Source organism: Corylus avellana, chromosome ca1, assembly GCF_901000735.1.
Source record: "Corylus avellana chromosome ca1, CavTom2PMs-1.0".
Classification (NCBI taxonomy): Eukaryota; Viridiplantae; Streptophyta; class Magnoliopsida; order Fagales; family Betulaceae; genus Corylus; species Corylus avellana.
This window is the reverse complement of record NC_081541.1, coordinates 46,380,399-46,400,622: the sequence shown is the minus strand read 5'-3', so window position 1 is coordinate 46,400,622 and position 20,224 is coordinate 46,380,399. Positions and strand designations below refer to the sequence as shown.

At 34.3% G+C, this 20,224-nt stretch overlaps 1 protein-coding gene and 1 long non-coding RNA gene across 2 annotated transcripts; one reads left to right on the top strand and one right to left on the bottom strand.

Annotated features, from left to right (window-relative positions):
- Positions 1 to 1,478: 1,478 nt before the first annotated feature.
- On the top strand, positions 1,479 to 3,669 carry LOC132177802 (uncharacterized). The gene is made up of 2 exons (XR_009439796.1): positions 1,479 to 1,536; positions 1,686 to 3,669. It is a non-coding gene; the product is annotated as an uncharacterized LOC132177802 (long non-coding RNA).
- LOC132177795 (carotenoid 9,10(9',10')-cleavage dioxygenase 1-like) lies at positions 3,140 to 15,261 on the bottom strand. The gene is made up of 14 exons (XM_059590256.1): positions 14,962 to 15,261; positions 11,783 to 11,853; positions 11,680 to 11,694; positions 10,079 to 10,190; positions 9,745 to 9,844; positions 8,543 to 8,605; positions 8,113 to 8,223; positions 7,847 to 8,031; positions 6,978 to 7,116; positions 6,411 to 6,528; positions 6,226 to 6,327; positions 5,659 to 5,913; positions 4,557 to 4,668; positions 3,140 to 3,746 (listed from the first exon to the last, which is right to left on the bottom strand). The coding sequence occupies exons 1-14, from the start codon at positions 15,190 to 15,192 to the stop codon at positions 3,717 to 3,719; spliced, it is 1,644 nt and encodes a 547-aa protein (XP_059446239.1). The 5' UTR covers positions 15,193 to 15,261; the 3' UTR covers positions 3,140 to 3,716.
- Between the last annotated feature and the right edge of the window lie 4,963 nt (positions 15,262 to 20,224).

Below are 20,224 nucleotides of genomic sequence, written 5' to 3'. Positions count from 1 at the left end.
TCTCCAGTTCAAATGAACTGGATAATATCCAGTTAGTTATATTGAAACGGTATTTTTATCAATTTTACTATAACTAATTGAATATTATCCAGTTCAAATAAAATGAATAGAATCATATTTTCCAACTAAAGTGGTTGAAAAGCCACTTAAAATATGTTACGTTAGCCGGTTTAACATGAGTATCATAAATAGATATGAAGAATAACATTATTTTATGCCCAAACAAGTGTGCATAAGCGTGCAAGGACCGTTGAATTGAGGGGGTGAATGAAGATCACCTTTTTCATAATTCTGAGGATGAGTTTGTTTGTGGTTATTATCATTTAGTTAATGGCTGCTGAGTTGAGTTAGTTCAGCAGTTGACCATTGAGTGTGTCGGCCTAAACAAGCAAAAACCGTATCCAAAACATTCGTATGACATCAACATACATTACCGTCACACTTTATTGACAAACTGGTATGTGGGTGTGTTGTGTCATGCTGATTCAGAGAGCATTTGAAGGATCAAGTCGGCCTTACGGTGTTGTGCATTAGGAATAGTAACTGAAAATCAGTTCAAATCACTTGGTTTCAGGGAATTGATTTGAACTGAAAAATCAGTTCAAATCACGTGGCAAACATAACTAGTTATTCTATCCGTCCACTTGACTTTCACCTTTCCGTGCGGTAGTTGCAAGTTTGGGTTTTTATGTTATGCTTGTATTTGTTTATGTTTTTTTTTTTTTTTTGTTTTTTTTTTGTTTTGTATGCGGTTCGTTTTTTGTGTATTTATAAAAAAGAAAAAAAGAAATGAGATCAAAATAACTAGAAAAAAACTTGACTTACCCCTTTCTCTAGCGGGTCTCGTTGGGGTTTCGGGTGGGTCCTAGGCAAGTCTCAGTAGAGTCTCGGTGAGGTCCCGATTAGGTCCTGGGCGGGTCCTCGATAGGTCCTGGCGGGGTTTCAGTTGGGTCACCGACGGCTCTTGGCGGGGTCTTAGTTGAATCTCAGTCAGGTTCTGAGCAGGTCTTAACGACGTCCTAACTGGGTTTGTCAATTTGAGAATGAAAAGTTGAAGCTCAGAAAATGGTTTATAGTTTTAAAAAATAGAAACTATTTTTCAAAAATTAAAGAAAAATTTTCGGTCAAACAAAAAATATTTTTCGTTGACTATTATTTTATGTCTCATCAAACACCCAAAAATACAAAAAATATTTTTTGAAAATCATTTTATGCCGAAAACAATGGGAGCCTTAAAAAAATTTGTAACATAGAGTTTTTTTTACTCATCTCGGTTAATCTTTAAGCGCATTTCAATTACTCATTTCGGTTAAGATTTTTCGTTAAATGCTAATGAGAGGAAACAAAAATACCAACATACCCATTTATAAAGTGAAAAATTCATAAAAGTAAAAAAAGTGAAAAAAAGAAAAAAAGGAAAGAAGAAGTAAAAAAGAAAAGAAAAAGAAAACAACCTCGTGGCACCGTTATAGCCGCAACAAAACCCTACGCAGCGGGACAATTGCCCTCACACTCTCACGGTTCACGGGCCCAACAGTACTCTCTCTCTCTCTCTCTCTCTCTCTCGCTTTATCGCTTTACAAGTTTACATAGATGCGACGGCATAGTATTTTTGTGTCTTAGATGCTTATTTGATGCTAAAGTTTATGACTTTATTTTGATTTCTATGATTTATGATATCCCAGTGAGGAAACGTTTAGTAATCTAAAATGGGTGCGTGGAATTCGTAGCAGAAAGATACATGGGGCTCCCTTTGGCAAGCTTCTTTGCAGAGGTTGAGGAACCATGGTTTCATGCCCTGCCCAGGTTGATACTCGGCATTCTGAGGGATCTTTTTGTTTACTATGCTTGCTGATCTGGGTTTACTTGAGGCTTTCTTTTCTTAAACAACTTTGCCTTGAAATTTTATATGGATATGAATATGGGTATACTGGTATAGGCTGCTGGACCTGCTGGTATATGTATATATGAAATGCTGTTCCAGTGCAGATGGATTTATATCTATTTTATAAGAAAAAAACATGTTTGTTTGTTAATGTGTTTTGATGGGTGTTTTTTGTTTTTGGTATCAAAGCTAAAGTATTAATTTTTATGATTCGCTCATGTCAGGAGCATAATAAGACTAAAGCATGCTTTGGTCTTTCATCAGAAGCCTATGTAGAGGAATATAAGGGGAAACTTTTTGTTAGTTTCTTGATCATTGTAGCTTTCTTTTCTGTTAAGTTGCTTAATCAATGAAACCATGGGGTTACACACAGAACTTATATAGCCTCTAATGTTAATAGGATGAAACTTTTCATAGCTTAAGATACCCTCATGTGATTTAGTATTGCAATGTTGTAAACAATGTCAATTGTCAACTCAGAAAATGTGCTTTGTTTGATAGACTTTTTTCCTTTTGTTTTCTCTTTTCAAAACAGACGACTCAAATCACAAAACACTTAAAACTACTTTCATCTTTATGTTATATCAAAACAAGCAAAAACAAAAGGCCCTTAAGCTAAGTGCTGATAAGCCACCAAGAATTCTACATGGGGTGTTTGACAAATCGCATATTGGGTCTGCCGGGAATAATGAAATTGGCTCTGAGTTCAGTTTGATAGATATTGTAAATTGTAGAACTGATTCTTAAGTTACCATTTTTGCTTGAAGTACTACAAGATATCTCCCTAATAAGCTTATTGACAACTAAGGCTTGCTTCTTTAAAACTCTTTACCAATAGGCAGCTGCATATGATTGTTTACACATTTTTAATTTTCCTAATATATATATATTTTTTTGTATCTTTTGTCTTTTTTGTTATAGGTATTTCTCTTGTATTATTGTGTACTTTCTTATGTGCTTGAGTTGTCCCCTTTTGCTCTTAATAAATTTAGTTTACTTATAAAAGAAAAATGTATCACCATAATAAGCTAAAACAGGGTTACACCATGTGGGTTGCACAAAACTGAATTTGAATTGAAACCTATTCAAAGTTGTCCTTGTTTTAGGGCTAGTTCAGTCTGGAGGCCTTCTTGTATGATTGCCAGCATAGTGGAACAAGCTGGTCCTCAATACTCTAATCTTCTTAATAAATTGCTCTAAGAATAGATATTAGTTTAATAGACCGAGTTGAAAAATTCAGTTTGACTTTGAGTTGTACATCAGGGTGGATGTTTGAACAACCTCAACAGGATCTTCTCCTGCAACCTGGACACATTTAGAGCATGAGAGCGCCTGTTTAGGCAGATTGGGTGCTGCAATGGGGTTTGAATGGCTCGAACGCAATGTAGTAAAACATAAACCACTGGGTTGGGAATCAGCTTTGGATTAATGAATTGCAGCCTACAGTTGTTTTCTTGTTGATGTATGTGAAATCCACAAGCACTTTCCATATGGAGCATTGAAGCCCTTCCCTTCAAATCATCTGTTCAAAATGCATCCGGCTAGATGGCCAAATCCAATGAAGAACAAATTCCTATATGCTTGCCATTAAGAAATATCATTGAGATAACATGGGAAATAGTAGACTGATACTTCTTCCAGATCCAGAGGGGAATTATTACATTGTTTTTTTCTTTTTTTTTTTTAAAGCTAGAAAAGATGTGCTGATAAAATATTGGGAAAGTACTAGTCGAAGAGTTATATCATACGTATAATTTACATGGATATGCCTGAAGTTTCAATTTCTCTTTTTTCAAATATATTGTGCGGTTCCCAACAATCTATCAGAGATTCAGAGTTTTGCCTGCTCTTGAAGTTGGTCCTGTGGACGAAAATCATAAATATAAATTAGAACATGCACAATAAAAGTGAGCAAACAGAAAGCAAAAGCCAAAAAAGGTTGAAGTTAGTCCCGTATGACAACCATGAACATAAATTAGAATCACCACAATAAAAAAGTGGGCAAACAGAAAAACAGAAGCAAAAAGAAATTGAAATAGGAATTATTCGGGGAAAACAAGGAAGCATTTATGGTTTAATAAAAGTAGGAACAATAAAATTCAAGCAGCAATAAACAGCATGACAATGCTCTCATCTACATCACATAATAGTTTATTAAAATGCAGCATAATATGGGATGCACAGAATACCACTCAGTTTTCATGGATATCTAGTTCCATGAAGTAACACTGGGCTTGTATCCCTCACTAATTCCAATACTATGTGATTGACCACATAACATCCTAGATATGATATCTGGGGGTGCTTCATGCTTTTAATAATATCTCAATTACTTACCCAAAAAAAAAAAAATCCCAGATATACCTCTGTTTTTGCCATCTACTCCAGTTGAGCAAGGTCTCTTTCAATCTTCCCTCAATAGAAAGTGGTCACTATTGAGCATCTCCTAATTATAATTTTCCAACCATTCCTCTGTTCTACTCCTACTTTCTATGAGCTGCATGGAGATTTTTATATTTTGGGTCTCATTCTTGTCTGTCCTAAAGCTTCATTTTTTTTTTTTTTTTTTCAAAACTCAGGAATTCGCTCTGAAGTTAATTTCAACTCTAGAGTGACAGAGAGAAATGTAAAGAAAGAAATTAAATCCAGAGGCAATTGATGCAACACTGACCTCTGACACAAAGAAGGCATGGAGCCCATACGGAACTCTGTGGGGTAACTCAACAATTGCAACAGGATCAGTTGACATTGTTTTTGCATCAAGTACATGCACTGCTGATTTTCTGCAAATTATAGATGAAAACTTGAGATTGTATCCTCGTTGTCAAGATATTCAGACTTTAAATCTGAGTCATGAAGCAAGAGTTAATAACTATACTCACGCATCTGAAAGAAAAGGATGGTTGCAATGACTACAATGACTATACGGTCCCCTTGCAGTTTGCATATCTTTCTTAGCAATATTCACTAATTTTTATTTAGAAATTTGATTTTGTAGTGTGCACACAAATAACATAAGACAAAGATTTGAGTCATAGCATTGTCCATCATCTAGCCAGAACAAGAAAAGACCTATTTAGACATACTAGTTACTAGTTTACTCATAATTTACAATCCAACTGGTGTTTTGAAAACAACCATGCTGGTATTTTCTAATCACAGTTTCAAGAGCTTCATTTGATCAAAAGGACTAAGTTATTAACTATAACTCCTTTAAGGGCACTAAGGTTTTTTTTTTTTTTTTTTTTTATTTCCTCAGTTGAACTAAGCATGGTGTATGGAAAAGCAATATAGAATCCTAAGTGGATGAAAATGAATCAATGCTTTCTCATCCATTATTTTCATGGTTATTGCCACCTTGGTCAGGCTGCACAGCTTCATTCCTTTTGTCAAGATTGTCAATGGCCTAGCTTTCTAGAACTTGGAAACATTGAGGTCTTCAGATTCCTCACGAATCAGGAACAAACATTAGGAAAAAGATCAAGTTCTCTTCTGTGATGCAATCCATAGAGTTCAAATTTTCAAAATTTGATGCAATCAAACACTTTCAATTTCATGTTCTGACTAGCATTTCCTCCATTTAACAAACAAAAACATAAATGATGAAAACATTTGTAAAGGGTCAGTCACCAAAGTCCGTCCCACTGGGGTCCGGGGAAGGGTGGCTTGAATACAGTCCTATCCTTCACCATTAATCATAAAAAAATTACTACATTGTATTTAAAAAGAAAATACATTTGTCAATGGTGCGACTTGCGAGAGAGAAATCTTACCCGGTATTCTCGTCATGTACAAAGAATATTAAGTAGCCATCGTCTTCTTCAGAAGTAATGCCAGGCACACGAGGGACAAAAATAGCCTCAGAACCAAATATGCCAGGTCCCAAGTCATAGAGGCCTTTAACATTTCCTCCAACTTCGAGCTTTGTTTTTCCAGTCTCTGGTTCAGCATGCAGATCAAACTTGATAATCCCAGTGACTTTGACAATATTGCTGTCAAGTGTGGTACCATATACATATCTTTGTTTCCTGATTACCCAAAAAATCATTAGTACAATACGTATGATCGGAATACATCAGAATATTTTTTAGTTAATAATTGTTTTGACACTCAAGAAAGCAATATAAATTAAGCATGGCTGCTAGCAGCATTATGAAAGGATGCTGCGAAGCAAAAACAAGCTTCAGAACATCTTCAAAAAAACCAAGAGATTAGATAAATATGGACTCTCTGCATCTAGCTTCTCTCATCCGCTGCCAGAACAAGCATTCATGCAATCTTGAACAGATCTACTGACAATTGTCAACCCAAAATCTCCCATCACTAAAAGTAGAAGATACCTGCCAGTGTAACTCTCATTCACCCTTGGAAATTCTACAGCAGGTGCTGATAATTTCTTCTGTGAAGCCAGACCAGTTTTCATGTTGAATCTCATCTCATACCTGAAAATAACAGTAACTGTCAGAAACACCTAGGCATGCATAGAGCTTTGCGTTTTCATAAAATGGGCAAAAAGTTGTCCTACAGCTCGTTGCAGAAGTTTTCAAGCTTTTCTTTGACGGTCCCACCGAAGCTGTCTAGATCAAAATTCTCAAGGCGAGAAGTAATCAGAACAACTTCGTCGTCCTCCTCCCAAGCATTCGCTAGTGAAAGGAAGTGACTAAAAGGGTCAGAATGGACATATGAAAAGACAGAATACACTTTCGCTATAGCTTAATCATGTCACAAAATAGAATTGATTGGCACGAAAAGATTGATGTAGCCAACCTCAAGTGTTAAAGAGTCTAATGCAAATAATGGACAAATAACTTTAATAATTGATAGTCTGCATCAATTTAAAAGAGGGGTAAGCTGGTTGTATTGACAATTCATGCTCTAGAGTCTCCGTAACGATGTATAACCAGAAGCAGACATGGAATCTTAAAACTAGTTAGAGAGCTGACTGAATACGCCTATATTACTAGATTACTACTTAAATTTTACTTCTGTGCACATACAGTAGATTATCCACTAGTATATTTCGTCAAATAAACAATATAAATTTAAAGGACATTCTGGCACTAAAAAGATATTGTAAAGGAAACAAACACACCATTATGGAATATGAAACAATTTGGAAGCTCGAACCATCTGATTAGCAGCTCATCTTTTGCATAACGAGGAAGTACACCAAAGCGTGCTTTTTTCGTTGCATCAAATGTGAATATCAGCTTCTTCTCCTTGACCATTTCCTGACATCAAGATCTAATTATTTCAAGTTCCATTGATGTAATTAATATGATGCGCAACAATGCTATCAGAAAATGAAGCACACTGTCTTCATCCATCATGGTTACTGGAAGAAAGACCCAAATTTGGCTTAAAGCATACGAGCACAAGATCTATATCTCATGAACAATTTTTACGATCCTAAGTATCTCACACTGGTTAAGTGCAATGTTAACCATGTGGATGTAAGCTCTTGGGCAGCCTACCCTTATAAGCTGCTTTTCAATGGTGAGTTCTACATGAGGTTTGTTACATTTAGTTTCAGAGCTGCCACTTCATTGAGTATGAGATCAAACTTAGCTTGTCGAGTACGAGATTGAAAGAGTTGCGGCAATGTGGCTGAGTCAAGGAAAGGGCGACTTGGGGAGGGCTACTACTTGTAAAAGACAGGGTCTACGAAGACACCCAGCTAGGAATGATGGGCCCATCAGGACATTGGTTTCAGAGCGTGGTGGTATGTTATGATCCTAAGTGTTCCACATCATTAAACCATGTGTATTAAGCTCTTGGACACCCTCTTCTTACAAGCCAGTTTTCAAGGTGAGTTTTACTTTAGGTTTGTTACAAAATTTTTTTAACTGGTGTAGTTAACTTAAAACCCCAACCCTCCTTTAGCCTAGGGTTGTTCAGAGTGGTATTTCATCACTGTACGAAGTTAACATTTGTAGCAGCAACAAGTTTCAAGTACCATACCTTTGGTCTGAAATATAATGGAAGATCCATGAAAATTGCATAGTTCTCAGTAATGGCGAAGTCATGCATCATGATGGGATCTGATATTGTTATTGGTACCGGGTCATGCATGAAGCCATCCTTTGAAATTACTCTGTAAGTGATATATGGTGGTGTATGTGAATAACCAAATGTAAACATCTCCCCTGCATGGAGGGATGCAGTAAGTCAAAAGGAACTCTTCCATTACAATGGCTTGATAAATTCTTTTATGAGGATGTCTTTACCTGTGAATGGGTCAACCTTAGGATGAGCAGTGAAAGAATGCGTCAATCTCTTGTCATAATCCAGCATGCCAAGTGTTTGGAGATCTCCATCTTCCAAAACTTTGAGGACATCTAAATAATGTAATGAGAACAATCTCAATTCCAAATTAGAAGCAAGGAAGTTGCAGCAAATTATTTAGTGGAGTCCTATACAAATCCAAACAAATTGGCATTGCTCTATGGTTCCTTTTGCCGTCCCATAGCCAGAATTACTCCATCATGGCATTACAAAAGTAATGCAACCCAGAAACAAAGAAATTTTTTTTTATATGCTAATGGGGATATATCGAAACATTCCCCATTAGTCTCTCTAATCAATGGCAATCCAGAGAAAACCCAACCCTTTTACTTATGTTTCATAGTTGAAAACAAAATAGGAAGGCAAGCTTACATGGTTTATCTGCCTCGGAAAGTGCTAGAAGTTTCCCATGGTGATATACGAGAGCTGTATTAGCTGGACGTGGATGACAAACAGTTAGTGTCTTTCACCTTACACAAGGATCACATAAAAAGGAAAAAATATATGAGATATACCCGGTACAAACATTACAGTATAGATTTCGGCATAACACATGCATCAGATATATTTATGTCCGGCTGCATTTGGACAATTTGAAGTAGTATATGTGTATTGGCTGGGTACGATGTCTCATGAAGTGAAGGTCCTCGGCTCAAATCTCTCCCTCCCTTTCCCTATGGGCACAACTCACTTATCCAAAGGAAACAAAATGGTGGGGAAAGGTTGGGAAGGTCAAGTTCAAATCTTGCCTATTACAAATAATGGTTTCAAATAAAGCTTTTGTTTTTTTTTAATCTGTCAAAGAAAGGAAGTGTTGAATTATTAGTTGTCCTAAAAGTTTAAGCTTTTAGGACAATAGGTAATTTAACATGGTATTTGAATAGCATTTGGAGTTGAACTTTGTCTCCACATGAATAAATTCCCCCCACTTCTCTAGCTATCCTTCTGCTTTCTCTTGTGCTGGCCAGCCTTCTGAAGCTCTTTTTGAACTACCATCAACCATTGCCTGCTGTGAAAGATCAAGAAACGACTTTACCGGTGGGTGCTCCCAGTCCAACTGGTACTTTTCTTATGACTCTGACTGTGGTTTACCCTACCAGGCTACCACCCATTAAAGTTAAATATTTTATGTGATAGGCTGCACTTCTTGACACGGAGTTTGGGACTGCACAAGGACTGTTAGGATATTGATTTAATGATTAAATACACAATTTCTCATCAACCTAAGTTTTTGGGACAATTGGTGATTAAAAGAAGCACACACCATGTGAAACACACTATATTAAGCAAAATATGTCAGCCAAGGTTTAAAACAAGTATTTGGACACTTATTACTTGAAAACCAGTCACGTACCTACATCCTAATGTTTGGGGATTCGATGAATAAAAGACCTTTGCACATTCTAGTACCCAGCAAAGAAGAGCCCATGCAACATGAAAAATAAGTACAATTCAAAACAGAATGAAAAATTGGAATTGCATTTTTTTTTTGAACTGTAATAGAAAAGTTGTTTTCACAATAGCAACAGAATCGTTACATTCGAGCAAAAAATTGCATACTAGACTAAACTTACCTGTTCCAATTCCGTATGAAACATCTAACACTTTCAGTTTTGCTCTCAGCATTTGCATATTCACCATAAGCAATCCAAACAGCCCCTTAAGATCTCCAACCTGAAAATGAAGTTCAAAATGGGACTCCAAATCAAACATATATAGCAGAAGACTTATCTACTCTTGAGATTTTTAATTCTACAATCCTCAACTGCCTTTCCTCCTTTATCCATCACAAACTTTTCCTTTTGTGACCCCTAGTAACAGTAAAGTTCACAGGCAGAGGCAAAAGATGTAACTGAAAAGGATACTAGAAAAGAGAAGAAAAAAGAAACCTATAACTTATGGGTATACCTTCATAAATTTAGCACCTCCAAAATACTCCTCTTGTTTAAGCCGAGATGTTCTTACAAAGCGGGAGACATAGGTTGCTTTCCCATCTTTGATGCGCAAACCATGAATCATGCTGCGAAAGTTAAAGATATTATCTAAATCACTTCTTGCTTTAACAGATTAATACTGTACAGACCTAATGGATTCCAAACAACTGTCACTAGTTTCCAAAATCTAAAGAAAAAGTTCTAAGGCTGTAAAACACAGAACAGAATGTTGAAACATAGCCAACTAAATAAAATGAGAGAACATAAAAATATCAAGGATGGTTAATAAACAATCAACTGCTGTCCACTGGTCACAGACACACGTGATTCACTAAAACCAAGCAGAATACAGTACTACATAATGTAACAAACTTCATGGAAATAGAAAATGGCATGAGTAAACTAAAATCAAATTTTCTTTGCCCCCTTCACAAATACAATTGACACCAAAGCTTGCCAAGAAATTAGAAAGAAGGAGAAAAAGCATAGATATCTTCTTTCAAATCCTGATGATTGAACATGCCGCCAATATGTTCAAAGTTGTTTTTTATTACATTACTTCACGAACATGCTTCACTCTAAGACCAGGGTAGTTCTAAGAAATTATAAATATATATAAATCATTCATTAGAATAGCAGTGGCATTTGATAAGATGTTCTGACTCATTGCATACTGCCACATAGATTTAGTAATAGGGAAAAATTTCACTCTTAGCAAGCTTGATTTGATGATTCAACTTAAAATAGTAAAAAATCAGTTTTTCATCTCAAGACAGTATCAATATCCAGACCAAACAACTCCTTGAATGCCGGTCTCAAACCTTCGTGAAGCAGCTTAAACATATTTAGGCATTGAGAAAACCTCAAGGAGGCTGACAGGAAAAACAAAAGGCAAATGCATATATTTTTTCACCTCCTTGAGGACTAAAATTATGTAGTTTCAACCAATAGAAAAATTATTAATTCTACTCTACTGTCAAACTGCAGTTGAGTCAGAAAAATCAATGTCTTTCAGTAAAAATTTTCAGAAGCTAGTATGACAATTAAGTACAGGACATGAAAGCCAAATGATTTTGAAGACTAATGAATGAACTGCATGCTTTCACTGAAATTTTTCAAAAGCTATTATGATAACTAAGCACTGGATATCAAAGCCAAATGAATGAGCAACAAGATTTCACTTCACAAATAGTCAACATATAGATCATTCAGGAAAATTGATACCTCACTATTGGCTACTGCTGATATATTATGCAGATTATCACAGTTGAATACAGAAGCACTTACTGAGTGAGTAAATCAACTGATTTAATTTCAAATTCATTAGAGCAGCAAATTGATTTTTTTTTGAAATTACATGGAGCTTTTTCCTTCAGAGTTAATCAAAGATTAGATTACTATGGAAAATATTAGGCCTTTGAGTAGCCACTTAACACCAACATATTAGGCAACAGAGAGACCATAACAGTATTCTACAGAGAAAAAAATGGGTACTGAAGTTATATGTTTGAATTCTTCCTTCAAGAAAATTTGAATGAAATACTAGTTTGAATAGAGGAACAGAACATCACGCACCCATCTCCATCAAACCTGAAACAGAAGAACAAAGGGAATAAGTAACATTCACCTGGTTAATAACTAAATTCATTCATGAGAAGTAAAAATCCCAAAGACATACCAGTGATATCCAGCCACAGGGGAGAATTTTGGGTTTGGACCCACCCTAACAAACTCTCCATTTAAGCAATCCTGCAATAAATATTTCACATTCCATGTCATGGGTAACACAGGTATGATAAGATACTGCTTGAAGAATCAGAGAAATAAACAAACAATTGGTCAAACTGTCAGCTATCTTCACCAGAAACAAATAAATGCATTTTCACGAAGAGATGGCTCACATAAAACTCAATTGATGCAGGAGAAATTTGAGAAATTGTTATTTTAATTATGCATGTGTGTTTTAGTTTTCCTTCTTCAATAAGGATTGGGTTTTTCCTTTCCTATTAGGATTTGTTTTCTTTTTCCTATTAGGATTTGTTTTCCTTTTCCTTGTTAATTTAGAAGGTGCATGCCTAACCTATATAAAGGCATCTAGTCTGTTATATAAGAATTCAATTTATACTATCAATTAAGTTTAAGTCTTTGTTATATAAGAATTTGGGTTTGGACCCACCCTAACAAACTCTCCATTTAAGCAATCCTGCAATAAATATTTCACATTCCATGTCATGGGTAACACAGGCATGATAAGATACTGCTTGAAGAATCAGAGAAATAAACAAACAATTGGTCAAACTGTCAGCTATCTTCGCCAGCAACAAATAAATGCATTTTCACAAAGAGATGGCTCACATAAAACTCAATTGATGCAGGAGAAATTTGAGAATTGTTATTTTAATTATGCATGTGTGTTTTAGTTTTCCTTCTTCAATAAGGATTGGGTTTTTCCTTTCCTATTAGGATTTGTTTTCCTTTTCCTATTAGGATTTGTTTTCCTTTTCCTTGTTAATTTAGGAGGTGCCTAACCTATATAAAGGCATCTAGTCTTTGTTATATAAAAATTCAGTTTATATTATCAATTAAGTTTAAGTCTTTCAAAGTTATTTGTCTGTTTGCTTATTTGGGGCAATTAGGGACTTTCTCTTCCCCATTGTTATTTTCTCTCTTCTTGAATTCCCTTTTCAATCTTCAATTCTTAGTTTCTGCTGCTATTATACACTGTCAAAATAATCTTAATTCTACCCGGTGTCAGTTGGTATCAAACCTTAGTGTCTTCTTGGATTAATTTTTTTCATTAGTTTTTTCATGACTAGTGGTTGTGGTCGACGTGGACAGGTTCCGAATGAGGAAGTCCCTTACCATAAGTGCAGTATACAAGATGTGATGATTGAAGATTTGCAAAGGTAGGTTGTGGAGTTAACCGAGCGTCTAGCGGCGCGAAACTTGGAGATGTATTGCGATATTGACGGTCACAATTAAAAATCCAATTTCAAGAACCCGTATCATAAGCCTGTTCTATTTCATGAACAATGTGTTTTTGGGATAAACGACATGGAGACTTAGACTTCAGAGTTAAGTTTGTTGATGAAGAATTTCAACATGAAGAAGATGTTGAAGATCCTTCTCAATGCTTCGTGGATTGGAATTCTCCACCAACTTATGATATATATGTCAACGATGAAGATCTTATAGAGGCAGAGGAAAATTTTATTTTCGAAGAGGAAGAAATAGTTGATCCTTTTTGGGAGATTTATATGCCGCACGAATGGGAGAAGATAAATAAATACCGTGTGAAGATTGAAGTATCTCAATATGATGGGGAGTTTTCAAACTACTATTCGTAGTCATGTTGTGCTGGGTTGTAAGTTGTCTCTCTTCCAGTATCAAGTTGCATTGATGTTGAGAAGTACATGATGGAAGAGATTAATTGGACATCCAAAAGATTGAGGAAAAGATGATTTGAACTCGAGGGCGAGTTCTTTTCAACCCGGAGAGATTGATGTAGGAGAAATATGAGAAATTGTTATTTTAATTATGCATGTATGTTTTAGTTTTCCTTCTTCAATAAGGATTGGGTTTTTCCTTTCCTATTAGGATTTTTTTTCCTTTCCTATTAGGATTTTTTTTCCTTTTCCAATTAGGTTTGCTTTTCCTTTTCCTTGATAATTTAGGAGGTGCCTAACCTATATAAAGGCATCTAGTCTTTGTTATATAAGAATTCAGTTTATACTATCAATTAAGTTTAAATCTTTCATAGTTATTTCTTTCTTTGCTTATTTAGGGCAATTAGGGACTTTCTCTTCCCTATTGTTATTTTCTCTCTTTCTGAATTCCCTTTTCAATCTTCAATTCTTAGTTTTTGCTCCTATTATACACTGTCAAAACAATCTTAGTTCTGCCCGGTGTCATCAATGCAACATGACCACTTATTATGTGACAAGAAGCATTTATTAAATCTGCAATGAGAGGGTAGTATAAAACAAGTTGAAGAAGCTACGAGGATAACAGTAAAGCCAAAAAGAGCCTGGGTCAAGGAGTTGAGGCCAACACAAGACCTTGTTATCTAAGCCTGTGTGTACGTGTTTATGCAGTCAACACAAGTAGTGGCCTATAAAGTTTTGGTTGGTGCCATTCAATGTACTGCAAACACAACTAAACCAAATGCTTATGATTGGTGAACAACATATTTATGTTCACAGTTTATTCACTCATAAGGAAATATCACCACAAAACAATAACAAATACTCTATAGCCGGATCACGACCTGAAATTCATATCCCTAGGCAGGAGGCTTTTACATCAAACATTTGCACCACATATCGAAAACATGTTTAAGTCTACAAGAACGTGCCTGAAACACTAACCAATCGTAATTTCTCATGTTAAGTGGCAATTTAAACAATATTTATTTTATAGTTGTGTTAAAAAGCCAAAGCATCATCTAGAAACATTCTAAACAAGTCCAAATCAAACACCCATTTCTATAAAATTCGAATTGCTCAATTATATTCATGTAATACGATAATCATACGTAAAACAATGTCAACAATCCAAAGCATCATCTAGAAACATTCTAAACAAGTCCAAATCAAACACCCATTTCTATAAAATTCAAATTGCTCAATTATATTCATGTAATACGATAATCATACGTAAAACAATCTCAACAATTTGCCACAAATACCAAAATGAAACTCTATATATCTCTGTTTGGTTAGCTAAAGAGTATCAATCCATAAAATCAATTCCCTTCCATCAAAAAACCAAACTGACCCTCAAGGCTCAAGTCCTCAACCCAATTCACATACATGCATAAACACTAGCTTCTAGGATTATCCAGATAATTGTACGCACCGGAAGGAACCCTTTGACAAGGAGGTCGGTGGCAGGAGGGGTCTCTTCAGTAACCGGAGCAAAGTTACCGGCGAGATAGTGTTGAGGCTGAGAAGTGTCGTGCATGAACTTGACAATCAGCTTCTCCACAAAGTCCACCACTTTAGAAGTCAACCCATTCCTTGGCTTTGGCTCCAAAACCACCACCGACCCTCCTCCTCCGCTACCCCACTTTTGCTTCTCCTCCGCCATATCCCTCCGCCGGAAAAATGAATAAAGATATACTGTGGCTTTGTGGATCAAGATTCTCCGTCGTTACAGTACAAGTACAAACAAAAGATAGAGGAAATTGTTTCCAACGCCATGGCTTTTATCTTTGTTAAAAACCAAAAGATGATGTCACCAGTTGGTGACTTGTCAGTTTCTCACACGTTACTAAAGTTTTTGGTAACGTGTCAACTCATTTGATAACGTGTCAAATTTGACATATTACCATTTAATAACGTGTCAACTTTGACATGTTACTAAAGTTGTCAACGTTTTATTTTATTTTATTTTTTTTTTAACATGTCAAATTTGACATGTTACCATTTAGTAACGTGTCAACTTTGACATGTTACTAAAGTTGTCAAAGTTTTATTTATATATTTATTTTTTCAGTTTTTGAAATGGTGACGTGTTAAACTTGACACGTTATCAAAATTGTCAAAGTTTTATTTAAAAATAAAATAAAATAAATTTCGAAAAAATTTAGTAACGTGTCAATTTCACTAGAGAAGATAAGAAGAAGATGAAAAAGAGAAGAGAGGATCTGATTTTTTTTTTTTCTTTCTTTTTCTGCTGGGTTTGGGATTTCGAATTGTTTTTGCTGCTGGGTTTGGGTGTGTTGAAATTTTTCTGGTTTGTTTGGTCTGATTTTTCAGGTTAAATCCACTTTGGAAACGGACATCGTATACTCTAATGGGTAATTTTTCTGATTTTTCTAGTTGATTTTTCGGTTATTTGTCTTAGCTTTTAAACGTATTGATTTTTCTGGTTTTTTGGTGTTGTAGGTTTATGATTTCGGGTACTCTCAAACTCCACACAGTGAGTGAAATTTTTGCTTAAATTAATTTTTTTTAATTAAATTTTGATTTGCTGCTGAGTTTGGATTTTTGAAAATCAGATCCCATGATATTATTTGAAAAAAAAAAAAAAAAAAATTCCGGAAAAAAATTTGAAAAAATTTTTATTTATTTTTTAAACTTTAGTAACATGTCAATTTCTGACATGCCAGTTTGACACATTACTAAATTCCCATTAGTAACTTCCAATTTGTTAACCTGCCACACACGATGCTAATGACATGGGCCGTTTCCAAAAAAATAAATTTTTTTGTAGTGTCTTATATATATAAATTAGTAAATTACTTGCATAATGTAATATTAATTTTTTTAGTGATACGTAATATTAATGTGATTAAAATCATGTCTTAATATTATTTGCAAATATGTAAAGTATAATAACATGAGAAAAGCTCTATAGAATTTCGTACGATTCCGCCCACAAGCATATAATTAAGCAGGTAAAAAACATATGAACATTAGTTCAAATGTATGTATGGCACGTGTTTGTCCTGGTTTTTGTTATAAGTAAACAAAGTTTAGCAAAAAAATAATAATAATAAAGAAATAAATAAAAGACAAAAAGAAAAAACACAAGAAAAGAGAACAAAGCTAAGAATAACGGCAAAGGTCTTTGGTCTTATTACGATTCTTTTCTGGCCAATATCTCATCATCGTTGTTTCGTCAACTGATTACAACCACATTATAAATTCATACGTTGGTCAGAAAAATACAAAAAAGCTAGGCCTTCAAAGAGGCCGAGTGTGGAAAATTCTTGTTGTCATTATTTGTTTTATAAAAGAAAAAGATAATATTATATATATTTTTCTAATTAAAACAGGCATACGATAGAGGTCAATTGTGACCATTCTTCTAACATAGTAATACCTATCCTCGAAAAACTTCAGAGAAATGACCTAAATGATAGAAATTACATTCACTTTTTTGAGTCCGATTGAATCATAACTTGATATAGCCACAACAAAATATTAATAAAAATCAAAATAATTTACACTAATCATACGGAGAATCTCAAATAATTCTATATAAAAAGTAATTGTTGTAGTGATCGATCATTATTTTTTGAAGGCAAACATATATTATAGAAGGTTCAATTTGGAGCTTGACATGTGGAATCTAAATATTTTTCGTTTCCACAACGTTAAAGAAAATGAGAGAGAGAGAGAGAGAGAGCTTACTTATGGTAAAAAAGAAGACACAATTTTTCATTATGTTCTAGAAGAAGGCCAATAACGTCATTCTCAAAGCTGTTACGTGCATACATACTGTTATTTTAATAACAACATGTAAGTCGGATCCTTGAATTAATCAGTACTTATTGCCTATTGACATTTATTTTCTTTAAAATATCATGTCTCCCTTATCAACCAATTTTTTTTCTGCTGGATATATTTAATTAAGTGTGTGAAGATAAACCAGATTATTAGTCACTAATTTTTTTTTTCTGATTTTAATTTAGTCTTTGAATTTATAATTTAAACTATAATTAGGTCTTTAAGTTTCATTATGGCTCTATTTGCCAAAGGAGTGGACCGGACTAAAAAAAAAATCTCACACTATTCCTCTCAAAATCAACTCAAAAAAAATCTCACACCATACCTTTCAAAACCTGCTATAGTTTCAATCTACTTTATTTTTCAAGTTCTTTGCTAAACACGCCTTATAGTTTCAAATATGTTCCACTACGAACTTCCGATTTGATTGATGTGATCAAAAGCGTGATAAGATTCTCGGAAGACTGGGATTTGAGATGAATGTTGATTGAATGGCAGTGAGGAGTTCCATGTGGGACGCACTGCTGGGAAAATGAAGAAACAAAAATTGGAATCCACATGGCCATTAGGGATTGAAGATTGGTGTTAACAGATTGCACTAATATCAAAATGAAATGGAAAATTAAAGAAAAAAAGTGGAAGAAAGGGAGAAAATAGAGATAAATAATTTTCGGGTAGTTCGACATTATATCTCCGGTGTCTACCATTAAGTACTTGTTCTAAAGACTACATTTCGCTCTTATTGATTAATATTTATTGAAATTTTACAAATAATATAATAAAATCCATTAACACAAGATAAACAAATCCCTTAATATCACAAAGAGTTTTTATCTTTTATCATATATTCTAACACGTGTGTGTTTGGCTGCCATATATTAGTGGATGCCATGGGAGAGAAGAACAAAATTAGACCTTTAGAACTGATCTTTTCTTTTCAGCAGTAGATTTAAGTAATCACTTTATATATCCAAAAGAAAATTAAAAGAAATGCTCAAATACCTGGCTCTAATTCAATCAAACTTTATTCTTTTGCGTGTGCACGTGTAATTAATTATCTTACTCTTATCTGGGTCAATGCCACGTGCACCCATGCCTGCTGACGCAAAATCTCTCTCTCTCTCTGATCTTGTATGATCAGTTGCTAATCATATGTTATTATCAGGGGACCCTGGTGAGCCATGCATGGCCCATTTATTGTGCAACTTGCACAATGCTGCCAACAGTCTTAATTTCTGCCAACTTTCGACATCTTTTGAATATTCTACCAAGCGAAAGAGACACTTTAGAGCCTTAATTTCCTTGCAGTTTCTTAAACGAAAATTAAACCTGAAAATCAAATCATCTCCAAAAATGGAATCTCAAATGTCAACTTCTTTAAGATCTCTTTCCCATTTTCTTCTCTCCCACTAAGCAATATATATATTCTCAGGAAAAGAAATTAAAGGGGAAGAAAAGCCTCAAATTGATTGCACCACCACTTGCATATCATGTTGACTAAAAATAAAAAAATAAAAAATTACGTGTACTTATCAACTCAGATTTCTTCTATCTATGTGTTTTGACTTTGAATCAACTTTTTTTTTTTTGGTTGTAGTTTTGGATCAACTTATTTGATTGTGTAAAATATCATATGAACACGGCTTGGAGATTCTAGACTCCAAGAGGGGTTGGCATATTCAGCAAAGACAAAAGTACTCATCCTTACGATAGACAGCTTATCAATCAGAAGGCTGTAGGCCTACCCATGCTACCATTAAATCAGAATGGATGTTAGTGTCAATCATTGCCCTCTTGCAACCCTCTTCATTTATTTTTTCTTCTTGCACGCAACCCTCTTCCTTGATTTTTTTTTTTTGTCATGCATGTACAATAGCTGCCCGCATGTGACACCCAGGCGTTTCGACGAACTCATTATCTTATTGATCTCCTGTAATTAAAGATCTCTTTTCTTACTTTTGTTCAGTACTCTATTTTGGACAGGAATATGTGAAAGAAGCTCTTTTATTTGCATAGAGGGCATGTATGATGTATCTGGAACCCTCTTTCCTAATAGGAGTAGTGAAGCTCCTCTCTTACTCCCTTATTATTATTACTAGCTTAGAGCCTGCGCTATGCGCCGGGTTTTTTTTATTTATTTTGTAATTTACTCAAAAAGTCTTTAAAAGATTATCAACAACAATTTTTTTTTTCTCCTCTTAATTAACTAATTAGCTACCAAAAATGACAAATGTTCATAAGATCCTTTTAAACCATAGTTTTACTCAATACATATCTAATAAATTTAAAAATTCATAAATTTTAGTTCTTATAAACTGAAACATATTAAATATTAATTGTTCCCATATATGTAGTTTAAAACGAAATAAAAAGAAAAAAAATTCAAAATAAAAACATAGATTAATCAATTATACAAAATGATTGATTAATCATTATATTCCAACAATGACACCACTTCTCCTCCACTACACAATCCATTATGGTAAACTTTTGTCTTTCAGAAGTTGAACTTTCTCCTCATAAACAATTTTTTTGAAAATTTTTTCTATTACACTAACAAAAATAAAAAAGTGTTCTAAAATATATGAGCATATTGATATTTGATTACAGTTATGTTTACCAATTTTGTAAACAAAAGAATGTTGGTAGTTTGATTTTTCTTTTTAAAAATGAAAAAGATAAAAAACATTGGCAGGAATATTGACATAATCTAATTATACATCGTACCAAAAATAATGATAGGAAACTTTTTTACTATCATTTCCCTTAATTCAACATGAAATTTACAAAAGAAAACTAATCAATTTGAATAAATAATATATAAATTGGTATAAAATTTAAGGGAAAAAAAAATGGAAGAACATAACCACTTTTTTTTTTTTTTT